Source organism: Nomascus leucogenys, chromosome 2 (genome assembly GCF_006542625.1).
Source record: "Nomascus leucogenys isolate Asia chromosome 2, Asia_NLE_v1, whole genome shotgun sequence".
Taxonomy (NCBI): Eukaryota; Metazoa; Chordata; class Mammalia; order Primates; family Hylobatidae; genus Nomascus; species Nomascus leucogenys.
In genome coordinates, this window is record NC_044382.1 from 81,166,630 (window position 1) to 81,188,097 (window position 21,468).

Genomic DNA, 21,468 nt, shown 5'->3' on the forward strand with positions numbered 1-21,468 from the left:
TTTAAAAGGAGGAAAACTGATCGGATTTATTCTCATCTTGACCTGCCAAAACACTAAGAACAGATATATGAGCTCAATTTCAGTAGCTGGGCGAGTTAGAAAACCTTCCACCTCTAGAGATGCTGAGATTTCCAAAGAGCATATGACAGGGCAAACAGCAGTGTCCTGGGCTGATGGTCAGTGGAAAATCCTAATACTGACCATGCTTCTTGGATCTGGATGAGGTGGGGCCATTCCACAAACACCACAAGGCCACTTCTGGCCTGGCACTGCTGGGAAGGACCCACACAACCTTTAGTGCTCTCTCCTCTCTGATCTGTCTGGCCAAGACCAAGGAGGAGGGGGCTGGAGTCCCAGCAATGAAACCAGGAAGACAGTCAGGAGACCAAAGGAAACTTAAGTGTCCCGGATGCTGCTGGACCCTGCCCAGCTCCCCTCCATGCTGGCCAATGCACCCATCCCCTGGGTGCTGTGTATGATGGCTGTTAATGGCTCACAGTTACCCCTGTGTCCAGATAACTGCCCTCAACTGCACAGAAGCCTCCTCACCTGGGAAGTTACTCTACCTTCCCACCTCCATCCCCAGCAGCCTACAGCAGTGACTGACTATATCAGCCAGCTGTCATAACAGAATACCATGGACTGGGTGGCTTAAACAACAGACATTTAGGCCGGGCACAGTGGCTCACGCCTGTAATCCCAGCACTTTGGGAGGCTGAGGCAGGCGGATCACTTGAGGTCAGGAGATTGAGACCATCCTGGCTAACATGGTGAAACTCCGTCTCTACTAAAAATACAAAAAATTAGCTGGGCATGGTGGCACATGCCTGTAATCCCAGCCACTCGGGAGGCTGAGGCAGGAGAATTGCTTGAACCTGAGATGCAGAGGTTGCAGTGAGCAGAGATCATGCCACTGCACTCCAGCCTGGGTGACAGAGCATGACTCCATCTAAAACAAAAAAAGAAAAAAATACATTTATTTCTTCACAGTTCTGGAGGCTGGGAAGTCCGAGATCAAGGTACCAGCAGCTTCAATTCCTGGTAAGGACTCACTTCCTGGCTTGCAGACGGCCACCTTCTTGCTGTATCCTTCCTTTGGTGGAGACAGAATGATCTCTCTTTCTTCTTCCTCTTAGAAATCCACAAATCCCATTATGAGGGCCCCACCCTCACAACCTCATCTAACCTTAATTACCACCCAAAGGTCCCATAGCTCCAAATACCATCACACTGGGGGTGGGGCTTTAAGATACAAATTTGGGGGAGACACAAGTCATCCCATAGCACTGACTGACCTGGAACACGACAGAACAGCCCCCTTGCCTCAAGGTGGGACTGACTCTGTGCCACAGTGTTTGGTACAAAATTCCACCAGATACGAGGCTGAAGAAGACTTCCATGGAGACCACACTCTCGCCGAGCTTTTTCCCTGCCCCGAGGAAGGAAGCATGGTTCCTTCACTTCTCTTTTCCCATGGGCAGCCGAACAAATCACTGGAACAAAATCCCCATCTTGGCTCTATTTTTAGAGAACTTGGCCACAGCATCAGGGCTCTCTTCTATCATCTATCAATCAACAAGCCCGTGCTGAGTACAGGCTGTGTCCAGCATGGTGTATGGGCAATTGCACAGCATTGTGACATGGGACCAGAGGCCCAGGTGCTCACCCCTGCTCAGCTTGTGACATTGGTCAGTGTGTTCAGCCTTGCTGAGACTTCGTTTTCCCTTCCATGATGGCAACAACACACCCTTCCTTGGATGGCCCAATATCAAAGCACTTGGAAAAGCACAGTGTTATTAAACTTCTTCATACATTTGCCTGTTCTGAACATCCCAAAGAAATGAAATCCTACAATATGCCAGGGTCTTGCTATGTTGGCCAGGCTGGTCTTGGACTCCTAGCCTCAAGCAATCCTCCTGTCTTGGCCTCCCAAAGTGCTGGGATTACAGGTGTGAGCCACCACACTTGGCCTTTTTGTTTGTTTATTTTTCTTGTTTTTGTTTTTGTTTTATGAGATGGAGTCTTGCTCTGTCACCCAGGCTTGAGTGCAGTGGTGCAATCTCAGCTCACTGCAAACTCCGCCTCCCGGGTTCAAGTGATCCTCCTGCCTCAGCCTCCCAAGTAGCTGGGATTACAGGCATGCACCACCACACCTGGCTAATTTTTTGTATTTTCAGTAGAGATATTGTTTCAACATGTTGCCCAGGCTCACTCCTGAGTTCAAGTGATCCACCCACCTTGGTCTTCCAAAGTGCTAGGATTATAGGCATGAGCCACAGTGCCTGGCCTATTGTTTTTTTCTTTTTCTTTTCTTTTTTTTTAAAAAAACGTCTTGTCTTAAGCCACCCAGTTTGTGGTACTTTGTTATGGCAGCCATAGCAAATGCATACACCTCCTATCAGTGTGTCCTGAGAATCAGGGGCTTGTGATCCAGGTTCTCGAAGTTCACAGCATATCTATGATTAAGGGGGAAGACTTTGACCTTGAACTTGAAGAAATATTGTACTGTACCACATCAGAACAAAGACTCCCTAAGGAATGCCCATAAGAGGTGCCCTAGCCAAACCACAAAAGGAATAAATATGGTGGAGGGCATAGAGAAACAAAACTAAACTAAACTGAACTAAACTAAACAAAAAAGTAACCTACTATATAGTACTTTTGAGTCAAACAGACCTAGGTGAGGAAGTGTGTTTTCTGATGGGTAGAATAATAATAACACCGCATTTGAGTTGTTGAAATACTGCCTGTAAGTGCTTTCCACAATGATTAACACATTTTAAAAACTCAACACATCTTAGCTATTGTTTTATTATTATTGCAAATGGTGTGAGCTCTTGGAGAATAACTCTCTGAGCCGTGCCTTCTTTGTTCAAAAAACAAGAAAAATAGAAGGTTGGGCACAGTGGCTTACAGCTATAATCCCAGCACTTTGGGAGGCCGAGATGGGCGGATCACTTGAGGTCAGGAGTTCTAAACCAGCCTGGCCAACGTGGTGAAACCCCATCTCTACTAAAAACACAAATATTAGCCAGGCGTGTTGGTGCGTGCCTGTAATCCCAGCTACTCAGGAAGCTGAGGCAGGAGAATCGCTTGAACCCAGGAGGTGGAGGTTCCAGTGAGCTGCACTCCAGCCTGGGCAACAGATGGAGTCTCCCTCTCAAACAAGAATAATAGAGATTTCACAATGTTGTGAAGGTGGAATGAGATAACACGTAAGGTTTGGAGCACTGCACATCCCATGCGGTCCATAAATGTTGGCTGCCTGCAGTCATGCTTTGGATGAGTGTAGTTCCCACAGAATGACACCAGAGGGAAGCAGAGTCTTATATTTGTCTCACCAGCATGGGGAACCTCAATAGGGGAAAACGGGCTTCTCTTGAACCTGAAACTGCAGGATTTCCCCTGGGGCCCCCAAGCATCCCACTGGGAGGCAGGCAACCACTTGGAGGAAAACATTGCACATTTTCTAAAATCTCACTGGGCTTCACGAAATCTCAAGTTTAAAAGAATTATATTGTACAGGGATAAGTATTTTTCAGCTTTTACACAACTTACGTAAAGCCCCTCCCCAACCCAGGGCTCAGTGCATCAGAGCTACTGAACCAGTCTGAGGCCTCAGAAATTCTAATTTTTGCAAAATTAATCTCTTCCATGATCAATTTCCTGAGTTACCAACTCATAAACCCTTATTTATATTCATTAGATAAAGTCCACAGTAGTTTGTCACCAGCCTTCCAGAAGAAATTCCTGCAAAGTTTTAGCTCCACTCCCAGGCAGCTCAGTGCTGGTTATACCGGGGCTTATGGCTGAGCATTCCTCAAGCCAGCAGCTGAGTTCCAATTTTGCTTGAACTTCCCATATCAGAGCCAAGTATGTCTTGAATGCTGGGATACATGAGTGACAGCCCCACCACCACGACCACCACCAGCCCCTCCGCTCACTGCATCTCCCAGCAGACTGCACCATCCTGCTTTCTAATTATCATGAAATATTTTAGACATGCAGAAAATATGGAGAATAATAAAATTAAAGCATAGCCACCGTCAGGTTCAAGAAAGAAATATTTCAAATATGTGGAAAGCCCCCGAATTGCACCCTCCAACCCTCCTTCTTCCCAAGATATTATATTCTCCAAATTTGGTGTTTATCATCAAGACTCCATTTTTCCTGCTGGAAAAGTTTGGGGAAGAAGCAAGCTTCCCTTCTCTGCTATCTGAGTAAAGGAAATGCAACTACCCATCCCAAAAGATAACTAAAAAAGAGTGGGAAATGAGAAGGAGAAAAGGGAAGTGGAGGATCCTGAGGAAGTTAGAAGTCCAAGGAACTCAGACGTCTCCTCTCAGAACCCAAGCCAGCCTGGGGTGCTGATGGATGCAGTTTTGAGGGTGTACAGTTTCTAAAGATCCCCCTGCTGCAGTGAGGGGCTGTTGTGAGCAGGGCAGGGGGCAGAAGCAGTGCCACACCCCCTCCCCAGTCCCTGGACTGCCCTACCCCTCCACTGGACTGCCCCACCCCTCAGCCATCTTCCCCTTCTCAATCACAGAGGTCAAGCAAGGTCAGGAGCCAGTGGAGCCCCAGGGCCACCTACCGAGGACAATGAGGACGTCCCTGTCGATGTGGGCCTGGATGTAGATGCGGCCGCGGCGTTCCGTGTGGTCCGTGCCACACAGGCTGGGAACGTTCATCACGCAGCGCTTGTGCACATTCATCATGCAGGCTGTGAGGGCAGAGAGAGGGGATGTGGCTTAGGCTGGCCCAGGCTGGGGGCTGCAGACATCTGCCCCACCCAGGACCACTGAGCCCTTCCTGTTTCCCTCCTTTGAGACAGCTGAGACACACGAGCCTGGTTGAGACTAACTTGCCTGCCAGGATCTCATCAGAAGGGCTTCTCCAACTCTTGCCCCTGAACCCTGATGGGCAAAGGAGGTAGAACTTGTCTGTTCCCCACCCAAGGCCAAGGGTGCAGTCTGAAGCAAGCACACCCCACACCCCTTAAGGCTCTGAAGCCAGAGTCACCAACTTCAACGCTCACAGGCTGGCTGGTCACATGAGTGAGGAAAGCTAAGGGGGTGACGGGGACTTGGCTAAGTGGGAAACAGAGCAGCAACATTCCCCATTTCTCAACATATGCAGGAATCTCGATGTGTACGTAACAGCTCTGATTTTTAAATATTGACAGCTAATAGGTTGAGTTCCCTGGAAAGAGTCTGAGACGGGGAGTTTTGAGCACAAGGTTTTTGAGGAGTGCTCTTGGGGGGAGAAGTTGGTTTGCCACGTGGATGCAATCAAAGCTGATGTTAGGGGGAGCCCAGAGCTGAGATGACCCTTCAGAGTTGTTCCAAACTGAGACAAGCGGGCTGGGCACCGCAATCATCCGGTCGCCCTGGAAGAGGCATTATCTTGGGCAATTATGCAGGATGGGGCACTGCTGTGAACCACAGCTAGGGGATGGGGTGGGACCCTGAAGAGGGGGTCTGGGCTGGCCATAGTGTCCACCATAATTAATTACAAGGAAAAAGATTTAGAGCCGGGGCAAGGTGGATAAAATGTGCCTGTAAGCTGAATTTGGCCTTCGGCCATCTCTCGTTATAGGCTATCCACTCCCTCTGCGCACTCCTCCGTAGAGTATCTGTGTCTATTTCAACGTGGTGGGTGATTTCTTCTAGGTCTTGAGCAATAATGCCCCACTCCAGGGAGGTGTGCCAGGAACCCAGGATTCTCCAGGGGGATGCTAGTTCCAGTTGGAGAAGCCAGAAGTCACCCCATGGGCCCCAATTTCAAGGGATCTGGGGGCAAGGGACCCTTCTCAGGCCATCCAAGTCCTAGGAGGCAGCAGGCCTATTACAAAAACTAGAAATGAGTTGTGGGGAGGGAAGGGAGAGCCCTCTGGGACCTGAGCACCAGCCTGAGCTCCCACCCACCACTGTCTCTGAGGTAGGGACATTGTCCCTATATTAGGGCCCCATGTGTGGTAAGAGGAGCTGGTGTCCTACAGGCAGAAGGCTCCAACCTCACTGTCCCCCTATGGCTCTTGCCATGTTTCTGTGTCTGTCTCTCTGTTTCCATGTTGCTGCATGTCTCTTGTCTCCGCTGTCCCACTTCTGCACGTGGCTCACTGCCTTAGCCGTGTCTGCGAATTGGTCTGTTCCACTCTCTGCACTTGTCTCTGGCCTCTTTGTCTCTCCCCTTCTCCAGCTGTGTCTCTCTGCCTCTCTCCTCTGTGTCTCTCTGTGGCTCTCCATGTGTGCTTCTGCCTCTGTCTCTGGTCTTTCCATCTCTACACCTCTGCATGAGCCTGTGTGATGGCATCTCTCTCTGTGTCCATGCCAATCACTTTATCTTTTCTTCTTCTTTGAGAGTCTCACTCTGTCACCCAGGCTGGAGTGCAGTAGCACGATCTCAGCTCACCACAACCTCCACTTCCCGGGTTCAAGTGATTCTCCTGCCTCAGCCTCCCAAGTAGCTGGGATTACAGGTGCCCACCACCTCGACTGGCTAATTTTTGTATTTTTAGTAGAGATGGGGTTTTGCCATGTTGGCCAAGCTGGTCTTGAACTCCTGACCTTAGGTGATCCACCCACCTCAGCCTCCCATAGTGCTGGGATTACAGGAGTGAACCACTGCGCCTGGCTCATCTGTTGGTCTATGTGTCTGCCTGTCCCTCCTTTTGCCTGAGTCTCTCTCTAGCTGAGTCTCTCTGTAGCTTCCACACCCCACATTCCTCCCTGTGTTAGGGTTGCATGTGTCCGTCTTTCCCCTGCATCTGTGTCTGTCTATGCATGTGTGTTTCTTGCTGTCTCTCTTGCTCTCTACCACCCTTATTCACCCTCACACTCCTCTCTGTCACTCTCTGCCCTGTGACTTTCTCCCTCTGTCCTCTGGGCCTCAGGACCCTTGGGACAGCAGTACCACCAGCCTCATGACACCCAGCCTGCTGCAGACCAACAGGCCTGTGGGAGCCACCAGCACCTCCAGGGTCCCTGTAGCTTTGTGGCCATAGCTCTCAAACCCCTGCCCCACAGGCCATCCGGGCCTTGGCCTCATAAAGAGGAATCCTACCCCACCTGCCTTTCTTACCACATCCTGGCCAGAGAATGATGCTATCTTTCCTCCTCCAGCACAAACCTGTGGGTGCTGCAGAGCCACAGGTCTTCCCCATGCAAAGAATGCAACAGCCCCAAATCTCAATGCTGAAAACAGTGGTGTTGCATGGCTGCAGAAATGCCCATGATTTGTTCATGCCTCCGGGTGTCAACAGCCATGGACTGTTCCTTCCCACACTGTGACTGTGCATCTCACATGCCACTTGCTTTGACCAGTGGATCAGGAGCAAAAGACACAAGCAGAGACTTGAGGTGTGTCTGCCAATGGGACTTGCCCTCCTAAGGAACTCAGGAGCCTGGGACCTCCATGCACGCAAACCCAGCCTAGCCTATTGAGGAGGAAAGACACGTGGCCTGGTCATCCCCATCACCCAGATGACAGCCAGCCATCTTCCAGGACATGTGGGTGAGGGCACCGTGGCCCAGACAGCTCCCAGCCCACCTCCATCTGCTAATCCACCATGAACCATGAGTTCATGCTTTATGGACGTGCATGACATTGGCTGAGGCCAGCCCAGATTCAAAGGGCTGCCTTGCAGAGTCATGAGCTAAAAAAAATGTTTATTGTCTTCAGTCACAGTGTTTTGGGGTGGGAGGATCATTATGCAGCAACAGACAACTGGTACACCAGCCCCAACCAGGATAGGAGGGAATGTATGGCAGACCTGGACCCCAAACCAAGCGGAAGCAGCCCTTCCCATTGCTTCTGCCATCAGCAGATGCCCCCAGGGAGAAAAAGTACTTACTGTCACATTTCATCCCCTGGTGGATGAGTCCATACAGCAGTGACCCACAGTGGTCACAAAACGTGGGGCTGGAGTACGTGTGGATCTTAAACTTGTGTTTGCTCCGGGGGTCCTGGAGCCAAGAGAAACAACAGAAGGAGCCAGCGTCAGTGGAGCATGCCAAGGGTTCACCCTACGTCGAGAGGCACTGGAGAACTCACCAAGAACTGAACTTGGTCCCAAGAGGTCATTGTACCTGTTGGGACCATCGCTGGAGCCCTGTGCCCAGAAACGGTGCTGGATAAATAGTTGTGGAAGGAATGAAGGACAAAGACAGATGATTGCTCCCTTTGCAGCCCCATGCTCACTCACCCTGCCTGCAAACCCTCCATCTGGGCTTGCCTGGGAACCCAACCTACAGGCTCCTGCCTGTAGTAGGTACTCCAGGGATGGGAAAACAAAGCGACAGACACATCATCTAAACAGGGCTCCTGACTTTTCTTTCTCCCCACCTTTTTTCTCCAAGCATGCTTCCGCAGTGATCAAAAACCCAAGTCTGGATGTGAAATCTCCCTGCTTAGAGACCATTGCCAGTTCCTCATCACTGACAGAATAAAGTTCAAAGCCCAGTGGACAGTCTGCAAGTTGTGGCAGAGACTGCTGGTTTCCCACCAATATCCATTCTTCCCTTTAACAGTAGAACCCTTGAGTTTTAGCAGAGAGCATGGTTATCCAGATAGAGGCCATATTTCCCAGCACCTCTTGCAGGTGCCGCCATGGTGCTGAGTTCTGGCCAATGGGATGTGTGTGCTCCAGGGCCATTCCCTTCAAATGGAAATGCATACTTCCTTTAGCCTTTCCCTCTTCCCACTGGCTCAAAGATGGTGAGAACTGGAAGTAACCGTCCTGGACCCAAACTTGAAGCCACATGTGGAAAGGACAAAGCCACCCTACCAGCCTTGAATTTTGTCCCTTTGGGCTCACCCCTGAGAGACAAACCTAATTTCTGCCCTGTTTAAGTCACTATATTTTGGGAGCTATTTCTCACAGAACCTTACATAATTTCCTAATCAATAAATATGCCCTTGATAGCCTGGCAGTGCAGTGGTAAAAGGTAGACTTGGATAAACTTCCTGGGCTCTAAGCTGTGTGACTTTGTGCAAGTTGTTTGATGGTTTTTTGTTCTCTTCTGTTTTTTAAGAGACATAGTTTTGCTCTGTCACCCAGGCTGGAGTGCAGTGGCACGATTATAGCTCACTGGAACCTTGACTTCCTGGGCTCAAATGATTCTCCCACCTCAGCTTGTTGAGTAGCTGGGACTACAGGTGCATGCAACTATGCCGAACTAATTTTTTTTTTTTTTTGAGATAGAGTTTTACTCTTATTACCCAGGCTGGAGTGCAGTGGCATAGTCTTGACTCACTGCAACCTCTGTCTCCTGGGTTCAAGCCATTCTTCCGTCTCAGCCTCCTGAGTAGCTGGGACTACAGGCATGAGCCACTGTGCCTGACCTGCCCAGCTAATTTTTAATTTTTTTTTTTTGTAGAGATGGGGTCTCACTATGTTGCCCAGGCTAGTCTCAAATTCCTGGCCTCAAATGATCCTCCCACCTCAGCCTCCAAAATTGCTGGAACTCCAGGTGCACGCCACCATGCGTGGCTAATTTGATATTTTTGTGCTTCAGTTCCCCTATCTGTAAAATGCTAATAATGCTAGTGCTCTCCTTATAAGACTGTTGGGAAGCATAAATTAATGAACCTGTGTAGAGATCTTAGAACCACCCGGCACACAGCAAGCAGCATAAGCTTTTGCATGATTGTTATTACTATTTGGCCAAGGTGATCCCCAGCTAAGCCTCCTCCCACCCACCCACATGTGCAAGTACTATGTACATTCTCAGCACTCAGAGCGCACCCCCGCTCCCAAACAAGCCATGCCCTTTGTAAGCCTTTGGCTCTGCATTTCTCTTTCTTCTTCAAGAGATTCTTTCCTCACAGAATCGGTTTAGTTCAAGAGACCTCTTTCTGTAAAAGTTGCTTTCTCTGTTATACATTGCAGGCCAGGTACAGTGTCTCACACCTATAACCCCAGCACTTTGAGAGGCCAAGGTGGGAGGATCACTTGAGGCCAGGAGTTCAAGACCAGCCTGGGAAACATAGTGAGACCCCGTATCTACAACAATAAAAAATTAGCCAGGTGTAGTGGCACATGCCTGTAGTCCCAGCTACTTGGGAAGTTGAAGTGGGAAGATCACTTGAGCCCAAGAATTCAAGGCTATGTGTGAGCTATGATTGCATCACTGCACTCCAGCCTGGGCAAGAGAGCAAGACCCTCTCTCTCTTAAAAAAAAAAAAAAGAAAAGAAAAAGAAAAAAAGTACATGGCAGAAGTTAATAACATGGGCCTTAGGTTCCAATCCAGGGCTGATCTGACACCCTAGCCTTTGGTACATGCTACCCGTTTCTTCCTTCCTTCATTCCTCCATTCATATGTATTTATTGATGCTGCCACAGATGCCTCCTTTAAAATTGTATTCTAGTAACAGTGACAGAAAATGAATGTGTAAGCAAATAAACAGACATGCTACATAGACATTCTTTTATGTGCTGTTAATGTGATGAGTGTTTCTCCTAAGGAAACTGTTCTTTTCAAAATTTTAAAATAATTCCATACTGTATTAGTCTGCTTTCATACTGCTATAAAGAACTGCCTGAGATTGGGTAATTTATAAAGGAAAGAGATTTAATTGACTAACAGTCAATTTTCTTGAGGACGAGGAGGCTTAAAATCATGATGGAAGGCGAAGGGAAAGCAAGGCACCTTCTTCACAAGGCTGCAGGAAGGAGAAGTGCTGAGCAAACGGAGACAAGCCCCTTATAAAACCATCAGATTGCGTGAGAACTCACTCACTATCAGAACAGCATGGAGGAAACTGCCCCCAAGATTCAACTGCCTCCACCTGGTCTCTCCTTTGACATGTGTGGATTATGAGGATTACAATTCAAGATGAGATTTGGGTGGGGACACAAAGCCTAACCATATCACATACCTACCAGAGTTGCTAAAATGTTTGAAAACTAAAACCAACGATACCAAGTGTTAGTGAAGAAAGAACATAAACTGGAACTCTCCTAGGACCCAGGAATCCTACTTTTTGGTGAAATGAAAACATCTAGGCCGGGCGCAGCAGCTCATGCCTATAATTCCAGACTTTTGGGAGGCTGAGGCAGGCAGATCACTTGAGGTCAGGAGTTCGAGACCAGCCTGGCCAACATAGAGGAACCCCGTCTCTATTAAAAATACAAAAATTAGCCGGGGGTGGTGGCACATGTCTGTAGTCCCAGCTACTTGGGAGGGTGAGGCACGAGAATCACTTGAACCCAGGAGGCGGAGGTTGCAGTGAGCCGAGATCATGCTACTGCACTCCAGCCTGGGTGACAGAGCCGGGGGGGATAAAAAAACATATCCATACATGAAGGTTTATAGCTACCTTACTTATAATAGCCCCAAACTGGAAAGGACCCAAATGTTGTTCGACGTGTGAATGGATACAGCGTGAGGCATCCACGCAATGGAATACTTTTCAGCAGTAAAAAGGAATGAACTATTGACACATGCAGCAGCATTCATGAACCTCGAAAGCATTCTGGTAAAACAAAGATGTTCAACGCAAGTGTGGGTTCATTTCTAAATGTTCTGAAAAACACAAAACTATGGGGACAGAAAGCATCAGTGGTTAAAAGGGGTTGGAGGTGGATAGGGAATTAACTATAAAGAGGCAGATGCAGCAACTTTTTTGTTTTGGATATTGGAGTGGTCTATATATTAACTGTGATGAATTTTACTTTATATTTTTAAAAGTGGATTTGTGGCCTGGAGCGGTGGCTCACGCTTGTAATCCCAGCACTTCGGGAGGCTGAGGCGGGGGGATCACCTGAGGTGAGGAGTTCGAGACCAGCCTGACCAATATGGTGAAACCCCGTCTCTATTTAAAATACAAAAATTAGCCGGGCTTGGTGGTGTGCACCTATAGTCCCAGCTACTCGGGAGGCTGAGACAGAAGAATTGCTTGAACCCAAGAGGCAGAGGTTGCAGTGAGCTGAAATCATGCCACTGCACTCCAGCCTGGGCGACAGAGCAAGACTCCATCTCAAAAAAAAAAGAAAAAAAGTGAATTTTGCTGGGCACAGTAGCTCATGCCTTCAATCCCAACACTTTAGGAGGCCAAGGTGGGAGGACTGCTTGAGCTTGAACCCAGGAGTTTGAGACCAGCCTGGGCAACACAGTGAGACACTGTCTCTACTATATATATGTATTAAAGCCAGACATAGTGGTGCATGCCTGTAGTTCTAGCTACTAGGGAGGCCAAGGTGGGAGGATCACTTGAGCCCAGGAGTTCAAGGCTGCAGTGAGCTATGATTATGCCACGGACTCCAGCATGGGTGGGAGAGCAAGACCCTGTCTCAAAAAAAATTTTTTTAAGTGACTTTTACCACAGGAAACGTATATCTCAATAAACCTGACTGAAAATCTTCAGCCACTGCAGACTTTGGTTGCTTCCTATCTTCTTAATGAGCTACAAAGTTTCTTTCATGACATTCCCACCCTCTGCAGTCAGGCAGATGAAGTACTGGTCCTTGCAGAGCTCTGGACAGCCAAGTTTGAGAAGCGAGGTCTGCTCTGCTGTCGCCAGTGGGACCCTGAGTGCTCTCAGCTGCAGAAGGACCCCAGCAATCACCCGTCCTGCTCAAAGACTGAGGTGCTGTCCTAGTAACAACAACAGGGCTTGGAAATCCCCCCCAAAAAAACTAAGGGATCCCTTTTGGCAGCTTAACCAGCCATGTCTCTATCTCTGGACAATGAGACTAAGTGAATACATAAGGTTCCTATCAGAGTCCCCCTGCTCTGTGCCACAGAACAGTTCCCATTGTGCTTCTTGGACATTCACCTTAAAGTTGGGAATTCAGTGCTTCAAACCCACCTAAAAAAGAACACCTGTTTGAAAATCAAACACCGCATGTTGTCACTCATAAGTGGGAGTTGAACAATGAGAACACATCAACACAGGGAGGGGAACATCATACACTGGGACCTATCGGGGGATGGGGGACTAGGGGAGGCATTAGGAGAAATACCTAATGTAGATGACAAGTTGATGGGTCCAGCAAACCACCATGGCAGGTGTATACCTACGTAACAAAACTGCACGTTCTGCACGTGTACCCCAGAACTTAAAGTATAATAATAATAATAAAGGAACCCCTGTTCATGACTGGTATTGGCCTGTAGGAGAAGCTCAAGGTTCTCTTACACCCCTACTTAACCTCTAAGGAGGCACAGTTGATTTAATTGGATGGATTCCAAGACACAGATTGGCCAGACCCCAGTGGTGGAGCTCAGACGGAGGTTAAAAGCCACCCTTGCCATCTTTCTCTTCTCCCTTACATCTTTCACCTCTCCCAGGACGCTGCTGGGTCCAAGTCTCATAGTCTTGCCCTGAGACCCTTGGTACAAGTGGCCTGAGCCAGCTCCTCTCCAAGACCTGGGACATGTTCTTGGCTCTTGTGGTCCCTTCTGGGTTCTCTGATATATTGATCTTATAGAGGCCAAGACTTAGGTTTGAGTTCAAGTTTGAATTTCCTTAGGGCTACCTAGTAGAGAAGAAAGGAGTTCCTGAAGGCCTTGTGAGCTCTACTTTAAGATCTGGGGCAAAATCACAACTAATAATAAGTTGCCTCTGTTGGTTTTGCACTTTTCTTCATGTAAATATTTTCTTGAGCGATCTCAAGGACCAGGATTCGAGCATTTCTGACCAAAAATGATCCAGACCTTTCTCCATCTCAATAGTCTCTTAAACAAGAGGGGATACCAAGAGGCACAAAGAATGGGAAGGGAAAAGAAAGCACATTTCTGTGTTTTATTTTGTTTTGTTTTGTTGAGACAGGATCTTGCTCTGTTACCCAGGCTGGAGTGCAGTGGTGCTATCATAGCTCACCGCAGCCTCCGCCTCCCAGGTTCAAGCGACCCTTCCACCTCAGCCTCCTGAGTAGCTGGGATTGAAGGCACATGCCACCATGCCTGGCTAATTTTTATTTTTTGTAGAGACAGGGTTTTTGCTATGTTGCCCAGACTGGTCTCAAACTCCTGGGCTCAAGTGATCTGCCTGCCTCAGCCTTGCAAAGTACTAGGATTACAGGTGTGAACCACCACACCCAGTCTCATCACATTGCTTGAGAGCTGCATGTGTACACTGGGTGTCTCACATGTACTGTCTCCAATCCTTATGACATGCCATGCAGAAGGTATCATTTGTTCTCATTTTAGCAACAATGAAACAGATCCTAACTACAGAGTAACTTCACCAAGGCCACCCATCTGGACCCTTGCAGAGACGGGGCTCATACCAAGTTCCCCTCCCTTCTCTCCTCACTCCCAACTTTACTCCATTGACACCTCATCTTCATGTGCAGCTAAGATAGAACTTGACTCATTCATTCATTCACCTAGCAAATGTATACTGAGGGTCAAGTTCTTCCGAGGCATTGAGGATACAGTTGTGAACAAAAGAGATTCTGCTTTCATGGAACTTATATTCTAAATCCTCTCCATCACAGCACTTAAACCACTGACTTATAAATGCATGCTTAATTGCATCTCTTCCACACTTCACTGCATGCAACATGAGGAAATTTTGCTCATCATTATACTCCCAGGGCATAAACTGTACTTGGCATGTAGAAGATGCTCAATAAATACTTAATAAGTGAGAGTTAATATTTATTGAACATTTATTCATGCCAGGAACTATTTTAAGAGATTTATCAGGCATTAATGCATTTGATTCTCATAACAGCCCTGTAAAGTACATACTACTTACTACCCCTATTTTACAGACGAGGAAACCAAGGGACTAAGAGACTAAGTGTTTTGCCCGGGGCAAGCACAGCATTGCACACAGTGTTCAATGGGTTGTTGTGACAGCTGTAGGGCTGCAATCATCGCTGTTGGCCACTGCAAACCCCTGCACCATACATGTGCTATTTTAGGAAAATGACTTAGAAGGGGCTGTGCAGCACAGATTAGAGCCAGATGAGAGACAGGAAAACCAATCAGCAAGTTGCAGGGAAACATTGACTTCTTATGGCTTATTTAGAGGCTGCTGGAGAGCTCCTCTGACCTCATTCCCCTGCCTCCGCTTTCATGAGGGATCATACTTGTAGGCACCAACTCTACCCACCCACTGCCCCAATCTCTCAGACCAGACAAACCAGGTCATCCTCAATGAATTCTTCCCTCCTCCTTCCTGCTACCTGAAAGAGCTTAAAGTCACACTCCCACACCTGTGGTCCTCATGACTTCCTCCACGACCCTCAAGGTGCATCTTTCAGGGTAACTTTCCATGCCTGCCTGAGCCCAATGCCATCTCTGAGATGGGCACCTCCCAACAGCCATGCTTGTACTTTGAGACATCCACATTCCCTGAACACAGCTGACTGGGGCAGAGGTGGACACTTGGCTCAAGGGTCACATATGCTGAGTGGCTGGGACACAGGTAATCAGTCCTGAGGCCAGCAGACATGCAGTTCCAGGGCTGAGGCTGCTAATTTTATATTTGATTGACAAATTATAATTGTATGCATTTATGGGGTACAATGTGATTGTTCTGATTGTTCTGAATATACACACAAAATGTGGCATGATTAAATCAAGAAAATTAACATATCCATCACCTAACTTGCCTATCATTTTCTTAGCATGAGACATTTGAAATTTACTCTCTTAATTACTTTGAAACATACATTATTATTGACTAATGTCACCCTGCTGTGCAATAGATCTCAAAGGCAATCCCTCCTATCTGAAACGTTGTACTCTTTGCTCAGCAGCTCTCCACTTCTTCCCTACTCCTACCTCCTGCTGTCCTCCAGCTTCTGGTAACCATCATTCTACTCCCTACTTCTATGAGTTCAACTTCATCAGATTCCACATCTAAGTGAGATCATGCAGTATTTCTCTTTCTGTGCCTGGCTTATTTCACTTATCATAATGTCCTCCAGGTTCATCCACATTGTAGCAAATGACAGTTGGTGCTGATTTTTATAGTGCGCTCTAAGGAACCCGGAGAAACAAAGACAAAGATTACATGACCCCAGGGATGAAGATCCTGGTTCTGGTCCCTGGGGTTCTGGCATCCTGCCTTCCAATTCCATCTGCCTCCCTGTGTCCTCTAAAATTTGTCCTTTGTGCTTCAGCCAATCCAGGTAGGCATGTTACCTGCAACCAGGGGTGAGTCTAGATATTTATAATTGCCTTGGCTCAGGGACTGCCCACGGACCAAACGGAATGGACAGCAGAGCCTGGCTGTGCTGGGAGTTAGCACTTTAGTCACCACGTCATGGAGGGGGTGTGGTAGGAGCTGGCAGAGGCAGGTATGGGTAAGTGGAAGGTTGGGGGAAAAGGCTCAGAGGACCCAGTGGCTATTTACCAATCGGTTTCAGAGTATTTCCATATTTCCACAATTGGTAAAGTAGTGCCAGTGCATGCAGGTTAAATATCAGTCCTGCCTGGCTGGGCGCAGTGGCTCACGCCTGTAATCCCAGCACTTTGGGAGGCCGAGGCTGGCGGATCATGAGGTCAGGAGATTGAGACCATCCTGGCTAACACGGTGAAACCCCGTCTCTACTAAAAATACAAAAAATTAGCCAGGCGTGGTGGCAGGTGCCTGTAGTCCCAGCTATTAGGGAGGCTGAGACACGAGAATGGTGTGAACCCAGGAGGCGGAGCTTGCAGTGAGCCGAGATTGCGCCACTGCACTCCAGCCTGGATGACAGAGCAAGACTCTGTCTCAAATAAATAAATAAATATCAGTCCTGCCTTTAACCAAAATACATTCCCTTCCTAGCCTTGATGCTGTGGATATTGACCAAGCCTGAGATGAGTCTGGGAATCCTCATGGCCTGTAAGCCATCACTCCCCCTATGGGGTTTGGTTTTGATCGCATTCAAAGATACAGCTTCCTGGCTAGGAGCAGTGGCTCATGCCTGTAATCCCAGTCAAGATGGGAGGATCGCTTGAGCCAAGGTGGGAGGATCGCTTGAGCCAAGGTGAGAGGATCGCTTGAACCAAGGTGGGAAGATCACTTGAGCCAAGGTGGGAGGATCGCTTGAACCAAGGAGGGAGGATCGCTTGAGCCCAGGAATTCAGGGCTGCAGTGAGCCATGATGGCACCACTGCACTCCAGTGACAGAGTGAAACTCTGACTCAAAAACAAAAAAAAAGACACAGCTTCCATCTCTGCCTTAATCCCTCCCCTAGTCTCATTTTACATCAGATCCTCGTCACCCAGGCCACACTGACTAGACCCCTCCAGGCCACCTAGAGCCTGTCCCATCACTGGCATGGGTCCTCCTTCATGCCCGGAGGTCACAGTGTGGAACCCAGAAGCTATATCAAGCCTGTAAAGAAGCTACAGTTAGCCAACATGGCGCTTCTTAGACATCTAAATAAGTTTACTATATTTAAGTCAGGAACTATCAGATTAAAATGTGAAATTTTGGCCAGGCACAGTGGCTCACGCCTGTAATCCCAGCACTTCGGGAGGTCGAGGCAGGTGGATCACGAGGTCAGGAGATCGAGACCATCCTGGCTAACACGTGAAACCTCATCTGTACTAAAAATACAAAAAGAATTAGCCGAGCGTGGTGGCAGGCGCCTGTAGTCCCAGCTACTCAGGAGGCTGAGGCAGGATAATGGCATGAAACCGGGAGGCAGAGCTTGCAGTCAGCTGAGATCACACCACTGCACTCCAGCCTGGGCAACAGAGCGAGACTCTGTCTCAAAAAAAAAAAAGAAAGAAAGAAAGAATAAAAAACGTGAAATATTGGTTCCTTTTGAGAAATCACCAGCTGTGACAACACAGAACACTCATTTCTGTGGGCTGAGCAGTGGTTCCCCCCTTTAGATAAGTGATAAACTTTCTAGTTTTTCACGGTTCCCACTCTTCCCTATTGTCTTACACCAGGCCTGCTTCTCTCTTTCCCCTTTCCTGCCTGGACCCTGTAGGAATTTGGATTTGGGACCTCTGCCAGACTCCCTACCCTCTTCCCAACAGTGCTGGAATCCAACCCCATGTGAACACATCCCCTAAACTCCCGAGTGAGTTCGTCTGACTCGGTCTCAAGTGCTCTCAAAAACAGGTTTGAAACTATTACACTCCTGCCCCAGCATCACCCCTTGATCATCCCCAGTCATCTCACCCACCCCTGGAAATCAGGTTTCCACAGGATCCTGGCACGATTCCTCTTCCCGGTATTTCCTGTTGCTGAGGTTCCATCTCCACATGCCTGGTACTAGGCAAGCTTGGATTCCCAAATTTCCTTCCATTTCTGATCTTCATTCAAGAGATTGTTGAATACAACAACAAAATAACCATCGAATGTGACTTTTACTGCCACCAATTTTATTGAATTGAGCACATACTACCTGCCAAGCACTGTGCTGAGTCCTCTATATCATGTCCCCAGATTCTCCTGACAGCCCAGTGATGGAGGAGTTAGACTGTTATCCTGGTATTCCAGATGAGAAAACTAAGGCTCAGAGAAGTAACTTGCCCAAGGTCATAAAGCAAGGACGTGGGAGAGCCAGGACTGGAAGCCAAGTTTGTCAGACTCCAGAAATGCAGCCAGCCAGGTAGGAACCCCTCAGTGTCCCCTGGCTGCCCCCTGCTCCTCAGCCTCCCCAGAGGGTCTCCCACTTAACAGGGGGTTTATAGACGACAACACTCTTCATCTCACACAAATTCAGCACTGGCCAGTGACAGAGTACTTGGGTCCCTGCTACCCCAAAACCAGAATCTTTATAGTGAAAAACAATCCCCAGCATCAAAGACAGGCAGATCCTAGGTCATCACTTAACCCCAGACACAGGCAGCTAAGGGGGAAGGAAGCACAGGTGAGAGAGATGGAGGAGGGGGGAGGGAGGGAGGGAGGGAGGGAGGAAGGAAGGAAGGAAGGAGGGAAGGAAGGAAGGAAGGAAGGAAGGAAGGAAGGAAGGAAGGAAGGAAGGAAGGAAAGAAGGAAGGAAGGAAGGGAGAGAGGGGGAGAAAAGAAAGAAGAAGGAAGGAAGGAAGGAAGGAAGGAAGAAAAAGAAAGAAAGGGAAGGGAAGGGAGAGAGGGAGGGAGGAAGGGAGAGAGGGAGGGAGGAAAAGAAAGGAAGGAAGAAAGAGAAAGGAAAGAAAGAAAGGAAGAAAAGAAAGAAAGAAAGAAAAAGAAAGAAAGAAAGGAAAGAAAGAAAGAAAAGAATGAAAGAAAGAAAGAGAAAGAAAGAAAGAAAGAAAGAAAGAAAGAAAGAAAGAAAGAAAGAAAGAAAGAAAGAAAGAAAGAAAGAAAGAAAGAAAAAGGAAAGTCTCTCTCACTCTGAATGGATTGTGCAGCTTTGCCCACAGGTGGGCTGAAATCTGGCTGGGCTGAAGTAAAACTGCAGGAATAAGGAAGCTGAAATGAGGCACACAGAGGGAAAACACAAGCTAACCGTATCCATGGAGGAGAAAGGAAAAGCAAATTGCAAGTTCAGACTGTGTCATCCCTGGGCATTTACAAGCTAGGAAAGCTCCTGCGGCTCTACTCCCCATGGGGTAGGTAGGCAAGGTTAAACTGAAGGTCCCAGTTGGAAATACCCTCAGAACAGAGGGAAATTAACAAGCGCAGGTTCCAGAGTTAGATGTGTGACCTCAGGGAAGTGACTTAACCGCCCTGAGTCTCTGGTTCCTCAGTCATAAAATGGGTCTAATAACTGTATCCATTTTATAAAACCTCAAGCACAGTGTCCTGCACACAGAACGTAAAACCTCTTGATTTTATTATTCCCAAGAGAAAAAATCATCATGGCAACATTTCCCCAGCTTCAGTCATGAGCTGTCATAACTTTGCATGCCTGCATTCAACCTGTAACAGTATTAGGTAGGTGCAAAGTCATTGTGGATTTTACCATTGAAAGTAATGGCAAAAACTGCAATTACTTTTCCACCAACATAATATTTACTTGATACTTTTCTTCAATTCAGTACTGCCATTTTTATTTAAATAAACCTATTTTAAAAAATGAAACTACGAGTGTGAACTCATGGGATCAATATGCAAACTGCCTTTTCTAATGCACCTTAAAATGAAGTAGACAATTTAAACTTTTTAAATGAAAATTTTAAATGTTTATCCCGACAGTTTCTGTTGAAAAGCTGTGGAGAAACAGAGACACATATTCCTGGTGGGTAGGCCAATTGGTGTCATCCTGTGGGGGCAATTTGGCACTACCTATCCAAAGTATAAATGCTTTTTAAAAATTACAAATTCTTTTCACCTTTGACTCCATCACGTTGGACGAAGGTAAAATAACCTGCATACATAGGAAGTAATATACAGATACAGTTATTCTCTGAACCCCTGTTTAGGGTAGCATAAGATTTAAACACGCTAAGTGTCACTGGGAAGGGGTTGTTTAAATAAATCATAGTGTAGCCACATAATGGAAGACTACTCAGGTATAAAGTACAATGAAGAAGTTCTCTGCATTAATATAGAAAAAATCTCATTTTTTTTCTTTTTTTTTTAGACAAGGCCTCACTTTGTCACCCAGGCTGGAGTGCAGCAGTGCAATCTCGGCTCACTGAAGCCTCAGCCTCCCATGTTCAAGCAATCCTCCTGCCTCAGCCCCCCAAGTGGCTGGGACTACTGGTGCGCGCTACCATGCCTAGCTACTTTTTATATTTTTTGTAGAGACAGGGTTTCGCCATATTAGTCAGGCTGGTCTCCTGAGCTCAAGCTCAAGCGGTCCGCCTGCTTCGGCCTCCCAAAATGCTAGGATTACAGGAATGAGCCACCACACCCGACCAAGGTTGTATTTTTTAAGTGAAACAAACAAGAAAATCAAGGTGCTGAGGTGTGTATATTACATGGTACCTTTTGTGTGTGTGAGAAAGGGAGGTGCAATAAGTTAAATATGTATCCTTTCTTTTTAAAATTATTTTTAGAGACAAGGTCTCGCTATGTTGCCCAGGCTGGAGCACAGTGGCGACATCATAGTTCACTGGAGCCTCAAACTTCTGGGCTCAAGTGATCCTCCTGCCTGAGCCTCCTGAGTAACTGGGGAAAGTCGACTCTTAATTACACCTCTGGCAGGATACACCAAAAAAAAAAAAAAGAAAAAACCTAATACAAGTTGTTCATCTATGAAGGCAAGAGAGAATAAACTAGACAGAGAGTAAAACTTCTCAGCACAGACTTTTCTATACTTTTGATGTAAAGTAGAATATTTTAGGGTTTATCTGTGTATTACAAAAATCTCACCTCTTGTACTACCACTGTGGGTAACACATCAGTACTGCCATGCCCACAACTGCAAACAAAAGGTCAAAAATTTGCAAAAGACAAAAAAAGTAAGGAAACCTTAATTGAGACTGAGTGGACGGAGATTGTGTGAGCATGAAAAGTGGAGAACGTTAGAAGCTGTAATTACACACGCATGGCCCAGTTGAAAAGGGGACACTATAATTTGGTGATGATCTTTCATTTTGTTCCTGGAGAGGAGAATGAATAGAGCCAATGATGCCATGTAAACATTTGTGTGCTGGGTGATGATTTGCTT

At 47.3% G+C, this 21,468-nt stretch overlaps 1 protein-coding gene across 2 annotated transcripts in view; it reads right to left on the reverse strand.

The window, feature by feature from the left end:
• Positions 1–21,468, reverse strand: part of PRKCB (protein kinase C beta) — a 385,488-nt gene that overhangs the window by 179,888 nt on the left and 184,132 nt on the right. For both annotated transcript variants that reach the window (XM_003261670.3, XM_004087390.3), the window contains exons 4-5: positions 7,853–7,964; positions 4,592–4,720 (exon numbers count right to left, since the gene is read on the reverse strand). In XM_003261670.3, the coding sequence (XP_003261718.1) occupies positions 4,592–4,720; positions 7,853–7,964 (241 nt within the window). The remainder of the gene's footprint in view (positions 1–4,591; positions 4,721–7,852; positions 7,965–21,468) is intronic.